At 38.1% G+C, this 19,193-nt stretch overlaps 1 protein-coding gene across 9 annotated transcripts in view; it reads left to right on the top strand.

The window, feature by feature from the left end:
• sh3pxd2aa (SH3 and PX domains 2Aa) overlaps positions 1 to 19,193 on the top strand; it is a 137,728-nt gene that overhangs the window by 87,711 nt on the left and 30,824 nt on the right. For 5 of the 9 annotated variants that reach the window (XM_048196365.1, XM_048196369.1, XM_048196360.1 and 2 more), the window contains 2 exons: positions 8,565 to 8,612; positions 13,397 to 13,525. In XM_048196365.1, the coding sequence (XP_048052322.1) occupies positions 8,565 to 8,612; positions 13,397 to 13,525 (177 nt within the window). Of the gene's footprint in view, positions 1 to 2,769; positions 3,595 to 8,564; positions 8,613 to 13,396; positions 13,526 to 19,193 lie in introns of those variants that run through there. The other 4 variants (XM_048196363.1, XM_048196364.1, XM_048196367.1 and 1 more) reach the window with 3 other exon arrangements.

Raw genomic sequence — 19,193 nt, 5'->3', positions numbered from 1 at the left:
ACACCAGAATTTGCAGGTCCGCCACTGGCGCCCTGTGCCTTTCAGATGAGAGCAGATTTACCCTAAGCAAATATGACAGACATGAAAGGGTCTGGAGAAGCCGTGGAGAACGTTATGCTGCCTGTAGGTCAGTGATGGTCTGGGAAGGCATATCCATGGAGGGACGCACAGACCTCTACATGCTAGACAATGGCATCCTGACTGCCATTAGGTATCTGGATGAAATCCTTGGACCCACTGTCAGACCCTACACTTGTGCAGTGGGTCCTGGGTTCTTCCTGGTGCACGACAATGCTGGCCACATGTGGCGAGAGTATGCAGGCAGTTCCTGGATGATGAAGGAATTGATACCATTGAATGACCCCCATACTCGCCTGACCTAAATCCAATAGAACACCTCTGGGACATTATGTTTCGGTCCATCCGACACTGCCAGGTTGCACCTCAGACTGTCCAGGAGCTCAGTGATGCCCTGGTCCAGATCTGGGAGGAAATACCCCAGGACACCGTCTGTCGTCTTATTAAGAGCATGCCCCGACGTTGTCAGGTATGCATACAAGCACGTGGGGGCCTTACAAACTACTTTGAGTTGCTGCAATGAAATTTCAGCAAAATGGACTAACCTGCTGCATAATTTTTTCACTTTGATTTTTGGGGTGTCTTTGAATTCAGTCCTCTGTAGGTTGATATTTTTAATTTCCATCAAACGATGTGGCATCCTTTCATTCCTAACACATTACCCAGTCCATATCAGTATAGATATCCAGCATGATATGTTTCCCCATCGAGATCTGATGTGTTTTCAGAGTGTTCCTTTCATTTTTTGGAGCAGTGTATTTTTTAACCATGACAGGACGTGTCGGAGTGACGTCTTTTCAACGGTCATTAAATGTCTAAATGTTTGCTGTGGACAATCTACTTATGCTTTATGAAAGTGCAAGTAAAGCATATCTTCTCCTTGCAATGGTAATAGGGCCTGTGCAGGAAGACATCTAAGCTTTTGCTTTTCCAGAATTGATGACAAATGCATATAATCAAACTGAAATGATGTGTATCATGAGACAAACTTTGATATTGCCATAGAGACTAACAAACTAAAGAAGGGTTTCCTTGTGGCTTAGGTAAACAGTTTAAAGAGAGGGGTCACAAGTAAACTTTCATTGCTTTATGGTGGCAGGAAGACAGAGGCCTTGTTTCCCACTGAGGTGCCCTTTAACAGTATATGATTACAATGTAATCACTCACACAGAGCATAATTCAATAGTATTACTCTATAGCTGTGGGGCTTTATATAAATAAATGTCACAGACCCAACTGAACCCTGTATGTATAAGTAGTAGAACCTGTTTTTGTCAGTGTTTTTGTCAGATTTTGTTGATGCTTTGTTAATGCTTCTTAATTTAGGACTTCATTGATGGTTTTTCTTGGTGCTTTTTGGTGATGTTCTTCCTGTTTGTGTGTTTTGTAGTATTTTTTTGTAATTTTTGTCCATTCTTTTCAAAAAAGATTTTTGTCCATTCTTTTCAATTTGGTTTGCAATTATTTTTTTGTAGACTTTTTTATGCTTTATAGTATACTTTATGCTAGTATTATCTGTTATTTTCTGTTTTTGTAGGATTTTTAGTCCCCTTACTGTGGCATATCAACATTTGAGACCATTATAATACAGTAAGCTCAAAAAGTATCAAGAGTTACATAACTCTTTAAGACCCTAAAGAGCTCAATTTGGCTTGTTAGTCCCGTTTTCCGTAGGGACAGACCATCTTGACAAGCAGATGGGTTTAAGACACTTAAGCCCCAAATAGGGATCAGTTTTGCCTGATTCTGCTAGAAGACTGTCCTCTCAGAACTGCTCTTATGTCAGCTTGAAGACACAAACCACCTGTTCAGAAGTTCAAAACCTTGAGGATTAGGTAAAGTGTGCCAAAACCATCTGATCTACCTTTTAGGGCTCATGATAGAGAAAATTTATATGTGACCTGCTCCAACATTTTCAGTCATTTTGACTCATTTTTGAGAGTTTTATTGTGTTTCAAACCATTGTTAAGATATAGTCATTTAAATGAGGACTGTCATATAAAAACTTGCTTATGACTTACCTGAGATTGTTTTATTGACATTCTTCTGTGGTTGAAACACTAATTTGGTGATTACATGAGAGTTGGTACAAGATATTTCACTAAGTTGGACTGTATCTTTTAACATACATTCTGATGTTCATTCACGTTTTTGTGCTATAACCAGGGCTTGACATGAACACCTGCCAACCCACCAAATGTGGGTTGATTTCAGCAATCACTACTACTAACCGCTTTGGTGGGTTGAATTTTATATATACTATATATATTTTTCAATTGTAATCTTTTAAAAAGGCATTTAAAATAATAAACTAAGTGCAATGTAATGTTGTCAAAAATATTGATTTTTCTTAACTGTCTGAAACACTTCCATTAGTAATTTTCCACAGAATAGATACCAGCTGCACTTTTTTTGCTCAGCGAGTTGACTCACTCGTTTCATTTGCTCTGGATGAATATTGTTGGTGTTACAGGGCTTGAATTTAGGCATGGGATTACGCATATTGTGCATAATTTTACTCATTCCCGCAGATTTTGTGTTCACACCCAAAGCGCGCTCACATAAAACTGCCTCTCGGTACTGAAATAAGTTCTTTTTCACTGCTTATTGTGCTTAAACAGTCAAATACACAAAATCTGGTCTTGATGAGTATTCACATAAACACAGTCAGTTATGTTTTAAGTGAATGTAAACAGTTGAGAAAGAAAACTCATGTGTAACAGTATAATGGATCCGTGCGTCAGGTCTTAAAGTGACAGCAATTGCTGCCAAATTATGAGATAATATTAAAAATATCTATATGGCAGTTTTTCTCCCAGGGAATCGATGTCAATATTGTGGCCAGTGAAAATGCTAGAGTGGCTAGTAACTTTGGAAAACTAATATCCACAGTGAGCAAACAAAAAAGTTAATGTCAAGCCCTGGCTAAAACTAAAGAGGAGTTTATTAATCCAATCCCCCCGGAAGTTAGCCTGAGTTTAAATATCTTAAAGACCCAGGGGTGATAGTTCACAGATCATACCTTTGTGAATTTGAACTTTTGGGTTAAGCTTTAACCACTAGGCTACAGCACCCCATGCAGGTACCAGGATGTTTTTACACACACTCAGATGTCTTCCTGTATGGGCACTTCTTCCACTGCGAGGAAAGGACACGCATTACTTGCAGTTCCCCACATTCTGCTCCTCGTGTGAGAGTCAGATGTGGAGAGGGAAAACGGAGGCTGGATTGTGGGGTTCTGCTGGAATGGGGTCAGTCAGTCAGACCCTGGTTTACGTGGCAGAGTGGGTTCTGTGTGACGTCGGACTAGCTAAGCTTGTTTACACAAGACTCAGGGCTCTGTGGAGGAGTGGAGGGGCCATACGGAGAGAGAACGAGAGAGAGGCGTGCGGAACAGATGGGAGTTTTAGGGGAGGAGGGATAGTTTTAGTTTGAAAGGAAAGGCCATGTTTGCGTATGTATGTGTGGTGTATGTTTGTCTGTTCGACTTCTGTTGAAAGGAATGGGCTTAAATAGGTCAGTGTGGTTTTATGGTTAAAAAGTCCTTGTTAATGATGTTTAATGAATGTAGTTTGACCACTTAGAGATGTTAGCTACTGGAAAATGACATGATGTTTAATTTAAATTGTTTCTAGGCATGTTTGACAGAGTTTCCTTGTTTATAAGAAATTAATGGAATTATTGTAAAAATGATACTGTTTAACTGTGAAAACTATAAATGATAGAAAAGCTGAATTTTCAGTGCCCATGAAGCTGTCGGTTGGCATACATTATGATTAATGAAATGATTATTTCAATATTTGTTTAGATCATTGTTTTAAAAATGCAAACATTTATATGATGGATTTAGATTTTTTTTTATAATGAACAAACTTTAAAAAACATTTGAAATAAACAGTTAAACTAAAGTTTGAAATAAAATATAAATATTAGATGAAACTTTAAACAAAAATGTTGAAATGTTGAAAAATTACTAACTGAAATAAAACTAAAACTGAAATAAAAGTAAATTAAAACTATTTAGAAATATTTAAAAAAAAATGACAAAATGCACATAACAATAGCATAATAAGACTTTTAATTTTTAAGATCTTTAACTTTTAAAAAGACTTTTCAAAGTTTTAATGTGAACCACTTATAATAAAAAAAATAAAAATCAACCCCTAGGGCATAAAAGTTCTCCAAAAGTCCCCCATTGGTACAAAAATAGATTTGTGTTGTTTAGCATGTGTTTTGTTTTTTGAAGTGTGCAGTCTTTTCTCTCTCATGTGACCTCTCTGCCAAAACACAATTGGACAGCATATGGTTTGATTTTAGTTTGTTGATATTTTCTTGATTTTGCAGTTATACATGCTGAGCTTGCATAGCCAACAACTGGATCAGTTAAAAATATTCAAATCAACATAACCGTCTTTTACATAGAGCACAAAATATCTCCAGTGTGCTATAGGGAATGCTCAAGCCAAGAGATGTCTAAAACCACACAGATCAAAGACTCTTTCAAGGAAGTCCATAATGCACAAGTTTTGTATTTTTCTTCAGACATGTTTATTGTAATACTATAGCATGGGTGAAACACAATTCCTTCCACACAAAAGTAAGAAAGATCTATATGTTTCCTGTAATGGAGGGAGGTCAACCGTTTGGGGTCAGGAAAGAGACGTAAATTACAGTGAGAGAAACCAAAACAGACGTTCCCTCGGTTCTACCAGCAGTGACCTGAGCTTAATCGCTAGTGTGTGTGTGAGTGATGCTGTGTGTGTCTATTTGTCATTGGTGGGAGTGTGAGAGATTGAGAATATGTTCATAACAGTGAGTGTTTCAGTGTTTCTGTGTGAAGGAAGGGTCAGAGAGGTGGAAAGTTAATATCTGTCAGATGTGAAGAGCTTCACTAAAGGGGCGGATCTGTTCACAGGGGTGTGGAGCATTTGTTAATGATTTGACCTCCAAGGCATTTGAGTCACTTTAATTCAAACTCCATGAAGTTTTTTTTTTTTTTTTTTTTTTTTTTAATGGAGTGCAGTGTTGACCTCGAGATCAACCCTGAACTGGAAAGTAAGAAGGATTTTCATGACAAAATTCAATATTCAACACCAATTCCAATACCAATGTAATTTTCAATAACATCTAATATGCTATTTAAAAACTCTTATATTTAATTTTTAAAGTTAATATAGCCTAAGTATTAAAAAAAAATACTATGGAAAGTAGCATATGTTCGTATTACGTAAAACAAGTTTTTCCAAATAATTATTTTAAAGTCAACAGTCAGAAATGAAGAGCATAAATAAATTAAGAGCATGAGTGATTCATTTTCTCCCTTTTTCATTAATGTTGTTTAGTTAAAGGGATAGTTCACCCAAAAATGAAATTTCTGTCATTAATTACTCACCCTCATGTCGTTCCACACCCGTAAGCCCTTCGTTCATCTTCGGAACACAAATTAAGATATTTTTGATAAAATCCGATGGCTCAGTGAGGCCTCCATTGCCAGCAATGTCACCAAACCTCTCAAGATCCAGAAAGGTACTAAAAACATATTTAAAACAGTTCATGTGAGTTCAGTATACCTTAAAGGGATAGTTCACCCAAAAATGAAAATTTGATGTTTATCTGCTTACCCCCAGAGCATCCAAGATGTAGGTGACTTTGTTTCTTCAGTAGAACACAAATTATGATTTTTAACTCCAACCGCTGCTGTCTGTCAGTGGTATAATGCAAGTCAGCGGGAACTTGGACTACAAGAGTAAATAAAACACGACAGACAAATCGAAATTAAACCCTGAGGCTCGTGACGACACATTGATGTCCTAAGACACGAAACGATCGGTTTGTGTGAGAAACCGAACAGTATTTATATCATTTTTTAACTCTAATACACCACTATGTCCAACCGCGTGCAGCACTCGTTAGTAAGGTCCGATCGCGCTCTGACAGCGGCAGTGATGTCTCGCTCTCATTGAAGTATATGCGCGAGACATCACTGCCGCTGTCAGAGCGCGATCAGACCTCACGAATCGAGTGATGAACACAGTTGGACATAGTGGTGTATTAGAGGTAAAAAATGATATAAATACTGTTCGGTTTCTCGCACAAACCGATCATTTCGTGTCTTAAGACATCAATGTGTCGTCACGAGCCACAGGGTTTAATTTGGACTTGTCTATGCAAGTTTTATTTACTCTTATAGTCCAAGTTCCCGCTGACTTGCATTATACGACTGACAGACGGCAACGGTTGGAGTTAAAAATCATCATTTGTGTTCTACTGAAGAAACAAAGTCACCTACATCTTGGATGCTCTGGGGGTAAGCAGATAAACATCAAATTTTCATTTTTGGGTGAACTATCCCTTTAATATTATAAAGTGACGAGAATACTTTTTGTGTGCCAAAAAAACAAAATAACGACTTTTCAACAATATCTAGTGACAGCGATTTCAAAACACTGCTTTGAAGCTTTACGAATCTTTTGATTTTTCAACTTGGTATCAAAAGGGGCTTTTGTACCAGGTAGTTATAGGAACTTAGTTATAGGAACTAGCCACTAGAGCCATTTTCCTGGTTGGATTCGCACCGCCAGTAGGAACTCTGAAGTAATGTAAACCGCGCTTGTTGTTGTGACTTTTATTTTGACGGCGCAGAGGACATTTTTTTGGACGACGCTGAGAACGCCAGAGCCTGAGCGTACAGCGCTCCCATTCTCTGTCTTCATTCGATTAGTTAAATATATAGGCTGGTGGGTGCGGGTGTTTTGTGCACGTTCAACCAATAAGCGTTACGTCACTAGTAGTTCCTATAGTGCTGGTTTAGACCCTAAAAGACCCAAAAAGACGTTCCTAAAACTAAAATCGTTCCCAGTTCCTGCGATACGAACACACCAAAAAGCAGGTATTTCTGCCATTAGTTCTAAGAATTTTGAAATGGTTCCTCCGGTGCAAAATCCCCTAATGTACTAGTACTTTTGACACCCTTACGAAATATAGTTTTGAAAAAAAAAAATAATAATAATTTTTTTCAACAACATTGATGCCGCATTGATGTTTATTTAACATAGAGGAAGATTTTGCATCTAGATCTTATACAGTTTTGGAAGTTATTAGTGCTCCTTTGAAGCCAAAAGAGGACATATATTTCCATGGCATTTGTTTGACATTTTTTGTGAGTGATTCACCAGTTCGCCTGTTAAGCTGATGCCATTTTTCAGCGTTCAGATCAGGGTTTGGGTGGGAAACAATCCATATGGATATGAAAGGCTAACAACTGCATGGATCAAATTTTACATTTTTATTTGTTGTGTTAATCAAATAGAATGTAGGAGGAAAGAAATGTCAGGAATGAATGGATTAGGAGACGGAGGTGTTGAATGGAACGGAAGGGTGGAGGGATGTTGGGCGAGGTTCGTCCTGTGGGGTAAAAAGGCAACGGCGAGTACCTACATCTTGAATTCTGCCAGTTTTGAGTGCGTTCATTGTTTACACAGGTTAAATTACACCTCATTTTTTTGGTGTCATGCATGCAAGGGCCTTTGCGGGGCATCCATTGAAGTGTTGAAAAGAAATAAGTTATAAAAACAAAGTAATTGTTCCTGTCAGCCGAGACGTCTCCCCTGGTGCCTTCTCATATTTTTTACCGATAGTGACGTGTGACATTTAATTTCCTGATGGAGATTGGTCTGTATGTGTGTGATAACAGAGGAGATATTAGGAAACTCTGCTGTGACCTCACACCCTTAAACTCAGACATACTTGCTTTTCAGGCAATAGATTTGTCAGAGCACACACACAGTCACATTGTTTTCCACACCATGTGATGCTTTATGGGTATTGTAACCAGATGGCGCCTTGCTTAATAACTCTGTTAAGCTGTGTGTTCACTGCACTATTTGCCATTTATCCAGTATGGGGTATTTGGCAAATCCAGTTAAGAAGATGCTGAGATGAGTTAGGCAGCGGGATATGCCCCCCCCCCCCATGATGCCTATTTGTAATGAAAAAAATACATATTTAAGTGACATATAATGGTATTTGTTGCACTAAATTGCAGTCAACAAATCATTGACGGTATGATATTCATTGCTGTGTTACAGTAATGAGCATGAAATTTGAAATTTGTTCACATTACAACAATGGAAATGTGGATGGAATGCATAATAAAAAAGTGCTTTATGAAAATAACCTTGCCACAAAATTATTCAATGTTCCAAAAATAGGCTTCATTTTCTATGAAGTATATAATTTTTTATATTTTTTTAAATTAAATTAAGTTTCCTATCATAGGAATAACTCTAATGTCAAAGCTCATGCTAAGGGCCTATGAACAGATTTGGAGGAAGTGAGTTATAAAAGTTACTTTTGGCTGGATTTTGAAGCTTTGAGTAAAACATGCAATTCTAACTGTTGTGTCTTTTTCCACTCAGTTCTGACTAACATTTGTGCACCTTTTCTCTTCTCTTTTTTTCCTTTCCTCTCTTTTCCGCTGCCCTCAGTTTGGATGTATGGCCTTCAGGACAGTCCAACCAAGTCTGAGGCCTCAGGTAAATGCTTTATATGTGCGCATGCACCGTCACTTTTCCTTTTGCAGCTCTTCAATGTGGTAATTTTTCCAGTTTTTACAAGAATGGTTCCTAAAACAGCTCTTTCCCAGAGTCCAAAATGAACACCCATCAAGCGCCAAATGTGAGTCAAAATTGACTTTGGCAAAGAAATAAAACACCATGAATCACCATTTGGCTGGTAACCTCGTTAGGAATTGCAACATAATACATGATTATAATTGCAATATAACAGTGAGTCTGATGCAAATTTAGAATTTAATATAATGATAACTTCTAATAAGAGAGAAGTCCATTAGTGTGTGTAGGGGTATGGCTCTATGGGAATTTAAATGGCTAAAGAGGCATAAAAGATTGAAATGTTCTCCTAAAACATCAGGATGTAAAACCCTTTATTTTTAAGAGCAAGATCTCATTCTTGGTCTGTGGATTTACATGTGGCTTATAAAGTTTATGCTAGAAGACGAAATATTTAGAATAGGTGTTGTAAGGCTAGCAGTGCAGAAGAAGACATTCAGTGAGAAAACAGAAGATGTAAAACATGACATGAGAGCTTGTGGTCTCCTCTCAGCGCTCTCCTGGGAAGTCTTAGAGAAGACGGCCTGCAAATAAACATTTCAAAAAAGAATGCACTCTGTTTTCGGAAATAAATGCTGACGCTCACAGAGCTATAGCCCATGTGGAGAGTGTTTTCACCATGATCATCACACACACCCTATAAAACTGGTCAGAAACAAAATTAAGAAAACGCACTGATTATACAACACATGGCATTGTTTAAGTCCTTTCTAAAAAACATCAACATGTCAAAATCCAGCTTAAGAATATTGTTTTTCTAACGTGTCCCAGGTAGCCATTAGCTAGTCAAATCTGTTCGTTTTTTTTAGCTGGTCGACCCAGCTTAACCATTTTGAGCTAATATAGCTTGTTTATTGCTAGTCCAAGATTGTCTACCAGCTAATAACCATATAATGTCCAATTTAGACCAGCAAGAAACCAGTTATCGTATTCTAAAAACACAGCTACTGGTTTAGAGTTACTGGGGTTAGAGTAGCAGTAAACGGATGCTAATGGTAAGTTTGGAATTAGCACTGTGTTCTTTGTGGTGTTGTGGTGACTGTCAGATGGAAGTGAAATATATCTGCCATTGGCACAAACAGCGTTTAATGTCAGAAATATATTTCACAGTTGACTTCAGCACAGCTGCCCGCAAGTATCTGGTTGGGCAATGCAGTATGTTATCATGTTAGCATGACATGGCACCATTAAGTGTGAGGCAGCGCTAATTAGCTTGTTCCGTTCTGATGATGTTAGTGACAAGATACAGAACTCCTGCTCTCCTTTCTCTCTTCTCTCCCACAGCGTTAACAGCACTGAGCAACTGAACTCAAAGGATTCCCTAGTAGTCCTGATTTAAAAGCTTATGAGTGTTAAAACACATTGCACTAGCAATACACACAGGCTGTTGGCATCATGACAGCTTGACACTGACTATGAATACATTTAACCAATCCAATCCAATCCAATCCAACTTAAAGGGTTAGTTCACCCAAAAATGAAAATTCTGTCATTAATCACTCACTCTCATGTCGTTCCACACCCATAAGACCTTTGTTCATCTTCAGAACACAAATGAAGATATTTTTGATAAAATCCGATGGCTCAGTGAGGCCTACATTGCCAACAATACAATTAACACTTTCGGATGCCCAGAAAGCTAGTAAAGATGTATTTAAAACAGTTCATGTGACTACAGTGGTTCAACCTTAATGTTATGAAGTGACAAAAATACTTTATGTAAACAAAGTAATTTATTCAACAATATCTAGTGATAGGCGATTTCAAAACACTGCTTCATGAAGCTTCGAAGCTTTACAAATCTTTTGTTTCGAATCAGTGGTTCGGAGCGTGTATCAAACTGCCAAAGTCACGCCCCCCAGTGGTGAACCATTGAAATTTCGAAACGCTTATAACGTAACGAAGCCTCGTTTACTGAAATCACGTGACTTTGGCAGTTTGATACACTCTCCGAACCACTGATTCGAAACAAAAGACTCGTAATGCTTCATGAAGCAGTGTTTTGAAATCGCCCATCACTAGATATTGTTGAATAAAGTCGTTATTTTGCTTTTTTGGCACACAAAAAGTATTTTCATCACATCATAACATTAAGGTTGAACCACTGTAGTCACATGAACTGTTTTAAATACGTCTTTAGTAGCTTTCTGGGCATTGAAAGTGTTAATTGTCTTGCTGGCAATGGAGGCCTCACTGAGCCATTGGATTTTATCAAAAATATCTTAATTTGTGGTCTTAGGGTCTTACGGGTGTGGAATGACATGAGGGTGAACTAACCCCTTAAATAATATTAATTGGGGAGAATTTGTTAATACACCCTGAATTAATGAGCATCCTTTATCCACCAAGACTGCATGAACAAATTATTGCCTGTACAAACTAATACTATGTCACTACCATGGTACAGAATTATCGCCATTTTCATATACCATGGTATTACATGCGTTGGACAATCCATGTCATTACTGCGGTCCAAAAGAAATGTGTTTATACCAGTGTTACAGCTAATAACACTTTGAGTATGTGTAAAAAGTGGTACTGCAAAAGCACTCGCCACCTCTTTTGGCCTTTAGAGAAAAAAAAAGAGAAAAAAAGATGCATTGCACATTTTATGTTTTTAAGAACATTTTAAACATTTCCTATTAAAAGCCTCTAGCGTCCAGAAGACAACACCATGAGAAAAACAGGAGGAAGCAACCACAAAGTGTTTGAAGTTCAAGCAAATAAAGAAATACTTCTTAGAAGTACAAATTCATCATTTGAAGTTTAAGTAACTATATGCAGAAAGTCTTGGAATGCATAAGCCAGAAACGTTTGATGTGTTTTAAAAGAAGTTTTAAAATGAAACAGCATTTTCAGCCCATTTTATTGCTGTCATGTTTTTCTGAGTTAAAGGCGCTCTAAGCGATTTGACGCGTTTTTAGGCCCAATTTTTTTTTTTGTCACATACCGCAAACATCTCCTCACTATGCGCTAGCTGCCTGTCCCCTGAACACACTGTAAAAAAACGTGATCTTTGTAGTCGCCACAAGCTCCGAAAACTGCAATAAAAACAAACTGGTGCAGCCTGGACCACTTAACATAATAAACATGCTCCAGCCAATAACCGACAAGCAGCGTCAATACGCAAGCTACTTACATTTTAAATGCGCGTTCATGACTGTTTCAGGAAGCACGGAGGGGAGGACCAGGAGGAGTAGGAGGGAGGGTCTAGCTAGCCTCTGTTTTGTTTGACAACACTTCGAACGTCAACAGGAAGTTACTCCGCTCAGAATCGCTTAGAGCGCCTTTAAACAGGATATTCAATTTAAATACAGTAAAAACAGGAATATTTTGAATTATTATTACAATTGAATATAACTGTTTTATATTTTAATATATTTTCAAATGTAATTTATTGTGTGATGTCAAAGCTGAATTTTCAGCATCATTACTCCAGTCTTCAGTGTCACATGATCCTTCAGAAAGCATTCTAATATGCTGCTCAAATAATATTTCTTATTATTATCAATGTTGAAACAGTAGTGCTACTTAATATTTTTTGTGAAAAACATTGATACATATTTTTTTTTAGGATTCTATTATAAATAGAAAATTCATAACAATTTATTTGAAATAGGGATTTGAACAGTAGTGTATGTGGGATGTAATTTATACTTTAGTATTGCGAAAATTCTACTTGTCATGTGATAGGGCCACTTGACTCTTAAAGGGATAGTTCATGCAAAAATGAAAATTCTCGCCTAATTTACTATCCCATTATTTTATAGATTGAAAGCCCTGGTACTTATTCATTTTCTTTATATGTAAAACAACAACAACAGCAACAAAAAAAGGATATCCTTCAAAAAAGTCATACAGATTTAGGACAACATAAGGCTGACTAAATAATTAGAGCGTTTTAATTTTTGGCTGAAACATCCCTTTAAGTCATTGATGAAGAAGACCAGGTTAAAGAGATTGTCAGAGGAAATACAAAAGAAAGAGAGAAGGATAGAGAAAGAGAGTGTGGCTCAACCCCAGCTGAAATGCTTTCTTCTTGCGTTTCACATAAACACAGCTTCTCTCTCTTTACTCGGCCCACTCATATGTTTCTATTTAAGGCTTGGAGAGCAGTCTACCCTGATTGGCGTTTTTTTCTCTCCCCGTTTCAGCCAGATGGGAGGAGGGATGGAGAAAGAGAGAGAATTAGAGTGAAAAACGAGAAAGGGAGGGCAGGAGAGAGGGAGGGAGGCCTGATCTTGCTCATCTGTTGAAGAAAAACTTTCTATTGCTCCACTCGCGAGTCACGTCCCCTACCGTAAACAGCTCTCTCCCAGTCTCTTTTCCCTTCCTAACATCCCTCCCTGTTTCCTCCCGAAAACCATCACTGTATTATGGAGACCCGGCATCACCAAGTCCCTACCGAGCTCTCGAAACCCTGAAGGAAATTTACCTCGCCTTATTTTTTCGTAATCGTTCTTCCCTCCCATTCAAATGCGCGTCCAGCGAGGGCGAAGGTTCGTCTAAATGGCCCGTCGTTGTGGAGCATGCACAGACAGCAGGAGTTTGAGTTGCGCTAGGCTGTGGAGAGCGGATGGCAGTGTACAGGGGTCAAGCCGGAGGTCGCTGGCAAGGCAGGGTTGGCGGGGGAGGTGCGGGGATGGCGGGACGGTGGCTGACAGCCTGTTTCTTCCCCTCGTCGGCAGGACTGGACAGCAGTGAGCCCATGGTGCTGGAGCAGTACGTGGTGGTGGCCAACTACGAGCGGCAGGAGAACTCGGAGATTAGTCTGAAGGCTGGAGAGACGGTGGACGTGATCGAGAAGAGCGAAAGCGGTGAGTCCCTTAATGCCCGTTCACACCGAGGATAATAATAGTTTTAAAAATCGTTCTAAATTTAATAGAATAGCAGAGTCCACACCACAACTACTATAACGATAATGGCACAGAGAAATCTTTGGAATCACTTTCAAAATTTTTTTTTTTTTTTCCAGCTGATGAACAATAAAAACAACCAATCAGAATCTACCTGACTTTAAAGAGTGCAAGCACATAAAGTGGTAGACAGCATGCTTATAATAAACAGAACGATATCGTGCATTGGTGTGGATGCTAATAGCATTATAGTTATTTTTTTAGTTATCGTTCTTGGTGTGAACTGTCCTTTATACACGCACATACACACACAAGCTAATTGGCTCACCACGTGGTATTTATGGGCAAAAGCTTGTGTATACATAAACCACAAACACAAAGAGTTGCCTGCAAACGTGAATGCTTTCATATGCTCACGATCCAAATGTTTTATCCTTCTCATCTTTTCTGAGACACTCTTCCTCTTTGATGTAGAACTCCTCCTTTAGTCTTTGTCCTTAAGATCCCCTGGTTTCCTCTTCTGACATTCCCCTCTCCCTGTAAATCTACAGTCTGGCTCTTGGCCCCACCTGGAGGTGTCGTATGGCCAGTTTTCTTGGCGGTTGGTCGGCCTGAACCCCCTCCAGGTCTCTGGGATGGAGGCCAGATTGATCTGGAATGTCCATGAGATAGTCATGAGAAGTTTGTAGGGTTGATAGATGTGCTAATGGATCAGGGTCACGCCGTTAGAGTTCATGTAAAATGACAACAACAATGGGAAGAAAGAGAGCCTTGAGTGTTGTTTTTTTTTTTCCCCTTTGGTTTCTGTTTTCCCAGATTAATGTTCTTGCTAATGCTGTAAATGTTTAAACTTAGTGCAAACTTTTCCTGTCAGCATATCTCATAGCCTTGTGCATTAGAGGTTGAACACTATCTCTTCCACTTTGTCTCTAGTCATGTTTGCCAAACACTTGTTTGCACATCCAGAGAGTTAGTAATTATAAACAACAGGCTCTCAAGAACTAGCATTCTTCTGTTGAAAGAAAAAAATTTTTTTTGTGAGTAATCATTTTTTCTTTTCCTTTAAATCAGTGGGGAGGATTAGGAGGAGTTGTCCGGAGTCATCAAGATGAGTAAAGATCCAGTAAACCCATTTGAACTCAATATTATCATTGAGTAAGACCATTTTCCACTCAAAGAGATCTTGACCTACTGGTTTCAAAACAAAATCCTTTATATAAACTAGTCTAGACTCAGACTAAACTAATCTCATGGGCATTCTGTGAGACACTTTATTTTGTAGTTTGTTTGCTGCCTGTTCTATTGATTTTGGGAGTTTTGATGCTATGTCATGCTCTTTAAAGGGAATCTTGATTATGATTTCACTCTTTTAACTTTAGTTAGTGTGTAATGTTGCTGTTTGAGCATAAACAGCATCTGCAAAATTACGACGCTCAAAGTTCAATGCAAAAGGAGATATTTTATTTTACAGAAATCACTTTTTAAGGACTACAACAAAAGGCTGGCACTACAATGAGCTTCTTTCTGGGTTGGTGACATCACAAACCCCAAAATTTACATAAGCCCTCCCCCAAGAACACACAACAAATGGGGTGAGACCATGTTGGGCTGCTTTAGAGAAGAGGAAGAGTTGTTGTAATAGAGTCTTGTTACCATGCCGTCATTTTATGTCGGACTGTTTCACAAACGAGGGTCAGTTCAAAGCTGCACAAAAGATTAACATGCTAGTCGATGAGTTGAATCAACTTCACAGCAGCTACATAAATTTATTTACTAACCATTCAGAAACGTCCAGATGTATTCTAAAAGTTGTAACTTCTTCCTGAGTCTCTCCATCAGTGTCAGATGAATGGCTGAACACTGTTACTGACAATCGTCATTTTGGCTGCGTGAGATTCTCCAGCTTTGTTGTTGTTTAGTATCCAAAGTGTGAGTTGTTAAAGCTCCTCCCTCTGGAAAGGGGGCCGGGAGCAGCAGCTCATTTGCATTTAAAGGGACACACACAAAAACTGTGTGTTTTTGCTCACACGACAAATGATCTGTGGGGTATTTTATGAGCTGAAACTTCACAGACACATTCTGGGGACACCAGAGACTTATATTACATCTTGTAAAAGGGGCATAATAGGTCACCTTTAAAACTTTGCAGACTTTTACATTCACAAACAGCTATATTACACAATGCATGAAAGGTAATATTTGAAAAAGCACTTTAAGTATTTTAATTATGTTAATGTAACTACATTTAAATAATTGTTCGACTTTTTAGAGGTCGAAGGTGCCCTCGAATGAAAAATTGAATTTACCTCGGCATAGTTAAATAACAAGAGTTCAGTACATGGAAAAGACATACAGTGAGTCTCAAACTCCATTGTTTCCTCCTTCTTATATAAATCTCATTTGTTTAAAAGACCTCCGAAGAACAGGCGAATCTCAACATAACACTGACTGTTATGTAACAGTCGGGGTGTACGCCCCCAATATTTGCATATGCCAGCCCACGTTTCCAACATTATAAAAGGCATTACACAAGGGCAGCCAGTATTAACGTCTGGATGTGCACAACCAAATCATCAGACTAGGTAAGCAAGCAAGAACAATAGCGAAAAATGGCAGATGGAGCAATAATAACTGACATGATCCATGATATCATGATATTTTTAGTGATATTTGTAAACTCTCTTTCTAAATGTTTCGTTAGCATGTTGTTAATGTACTGTTAAATGTGGTTAAAGTTACCATCGGTTATTACTGTATTCACGGAGACAAGAGAGCCGTCGCTATTTTCATTTTTAAACACTTGCAGTCTGTATAATTCATAAACACAACTTCATTCTTTATAAATCTCTCCAACAGTGTAGCATTAGCCGTTAGCCACGGAGCACTATCAAACTCATTCAGAATCAAATGTAAACAATGTAACAGTATACAATACTCACATAATCCGACGCATGCATGCCGCATGCATGACGAACACTTTGTAAAGATCCATTTTGAGGGTTATATTAGCTGTGTAAACTTTGTTAAGGCACTGTTTAAGGCAAGCGCGAGCTCTGTGGGCGGAGAGCATGGGATTTAATGGGGCCGCAGTATAAAATCGGCACGTTTATAATGATGCCCCAAAATAGGCAGTTAAAAAAATTAATAAAAAAAAATCTATGGGGTATTTTGAGCTGAAACTTCACAGACACATTCAGGGGACACCTTAGACTTATATTACATCTTTTAAAAACCTAATCTAGGGCACCTTTAATATATTTTAGAGCAAGAGAGTGCCATGATAATATCCAAAATATAGTCTTTTCAGAATGTCTAGAGGAAAATTACAAAAGTGATTTCAAGGATTCCACTATTCTCTTTTTAAAACCATGTAGTTATCGTTATAGTTATCATTCTTGGTGTCAACGGCCCTTAACTCTATGCCTTTCTTTTTACTGTAGATTACTGGTTTATTCAAGCCGAGTACAGTTTTAGGTACAATGACTTGTACTCATTGATTCTCACAATAGGACAAGTAATTTAATTACAAAAGATTCAGAGAAACTCCAGGCGTAAGAGTATTGCTCAGGATGTGGTTGTCCTTGAGTAAGAAACCCTTGGCTTCCTTAGCCACAGTTAAACTCCAGCTGTTTTACAGTGCAGGCAAAGCGTGACAACTTCACTTGGCCTGGGAAGAGATGAACCATGCAGAGATTAATGAACTTGAAAAACAAAAGCAGAAAATGTCTGAATGGGAGAAGATAATAGAATCTAAACTCAGTGACAGAATTATTTAAAGAAATGGCTCACCCCAAAGAAAGAAGGTCATACATGTTTGAGCTGTTACGAAGATGAACAAATGACGGTGGAATTGTTCATTTTTCAGTGAACTGTTTCTTTAAATCAGCCTAGACCTACCCCTGGAGTGAACTGTCTGTCCTTCACTGATTCAAGAATTCCTCAAATCTTCAAAGCATTTATTGAAACAGAAGATGAGCTGCAGCAGCTTGATATCACAACACTAGAAGCCCATCCTCCAAAATCCGATCTCTTCAGCAGACTTCCATATTTTGTACTACAGTATTAAATGACTAGCCTAGTGTATCTGTCAGAGGCAGTATATTTATTAACATTGGATATCATTCAAACCAACTTTTTAATGTGGCTGAAATTGCGTTTATAAGAAGCGATTGGCAGAAGTCGGGCTACTCTGGCTTCCCTCTAGGTCATGGAGAGGGAACGATGGAAAAATCCCCCTTGTCCTTAGTTTCATTATAGGCTAATGGATCTTGCAGGGCCTTCGATTCTTACAGAGTAGTTTCAGTGTCACGCATCCCAAACCAATACCAGCAGAAAGCATTCAGAAGTTTTTGTTGAATGTCTGTAATATAGATAACGCAGTCAAAGCGATCAAGAGTTTATAGGTCAATGTGCTGTTTTTGTCGTTATATTTTGCTCTTCTACGTTCTTTTTTTTCCTTATTTTTTTAGCAAAGCCTCTAAATAAATTTGAAGGTTATTTATGGAGAAAGTTGGAAGTCAGTGGCATTTGCTGTTTGCTGATGTTAAACTTGGCACACCACATCTTTGACATTTAAATCTGTTGTCAGCAAATAATTGCCTACATTTTGGTGTGTTTTCCACACAAAGCTGTTGTATGGTTTTAGAAGAATTGGAATAAAACCCACAAGTCATATTTTAAATTTTTACACTATTGTTCTTTTTTAAGCAACTGTAAATTGTCATCTGCTTTTATACTATAAAACAGAGACAGGATATTCTGCTAAATTCTTTTTCTCTGTGGTCATGTGGGTTTGAAATGACATAATTTTCATTTTTTTAGTGAACTATATTTTGATGAACATAAAAAAAGAAACTTAACCTTCTTTCGTAACCTTCTTTCAAAAACATGAAAATATTTTACAGACCCCACACTTTTTTAAATGGTCATGTAAATTCCTAATTTTAGTATTTTATTAGTGATTATCCTAAAGAAACATTCTTTATTCCATTGAGTATCTGAGGATATTTAAATCTTTTAGTGCTTTTGGTTTTTTCACAGGTCTACTGTGCTTCCTAAACAATGCTCTACTATAAAAATTGCTCTGTGCCATCAATATTGTGAGGTTCCCTCCCATCCTCTCGCCTCTCTCTCCCCTGGGTCCATTCATTCAGCCGGTAACCCCTGCTTACTGAAGCAGAATCAATAGAGAGCTGCTCACGGTCTCGGGTAGGCTGGTTTGTCTTGGCTTTGCTCCTGTTGGAGATCCGGTCCATGGAGAGCCACGCTGAACCTGGACCAAAGAGTTCAAACATTTATTTGCATGGAGCTCTGAAAAGATCTTTATAAGCCTGGTGCTACACCTCTCAGAGGTCTCTATCGTTTAATCGATTAAGGTCATTGAGATATAGTCTTGATAGTAAGAAGACCACAAAGCTGAAATAACTGTCATGGCTTTAACCATTATGAAAATTGACTGATACATTTATACATACAATACATCTATTTCTTTCTGTAATAGTATAGCCGGAAAAATCAATCAGTATCCAGTCTTTCATCCTTAAAGGGATAGGTCAACTAAAAATGAAAATTGTCATCACTCCCTCAAACCTGTATGACTTCTGTAGAACACAAAAGAAGATGTTCTGAA

The sequence above is a fragment of the Megalobrama amblycephala genome, linkage group LG7, assembly GCF_018812025.1.
Source record: "Megalobrama amblycephala isolate DHTTF-2021 linkage group LG7, ASM1881202v1, whole genome shotgun sequence".
NCBI lineage: Eukaryota > Metazoa > Chordata > Actinopteri > Cypriniformes > Xenocyprididae > Megalobrama > Megalobrama amblycephala.
The sequence above is the reverse complement of the archived record's forward strand: the minus strand, read 5'-3'. Positions and strand labels throughout refer to the sequence as shown.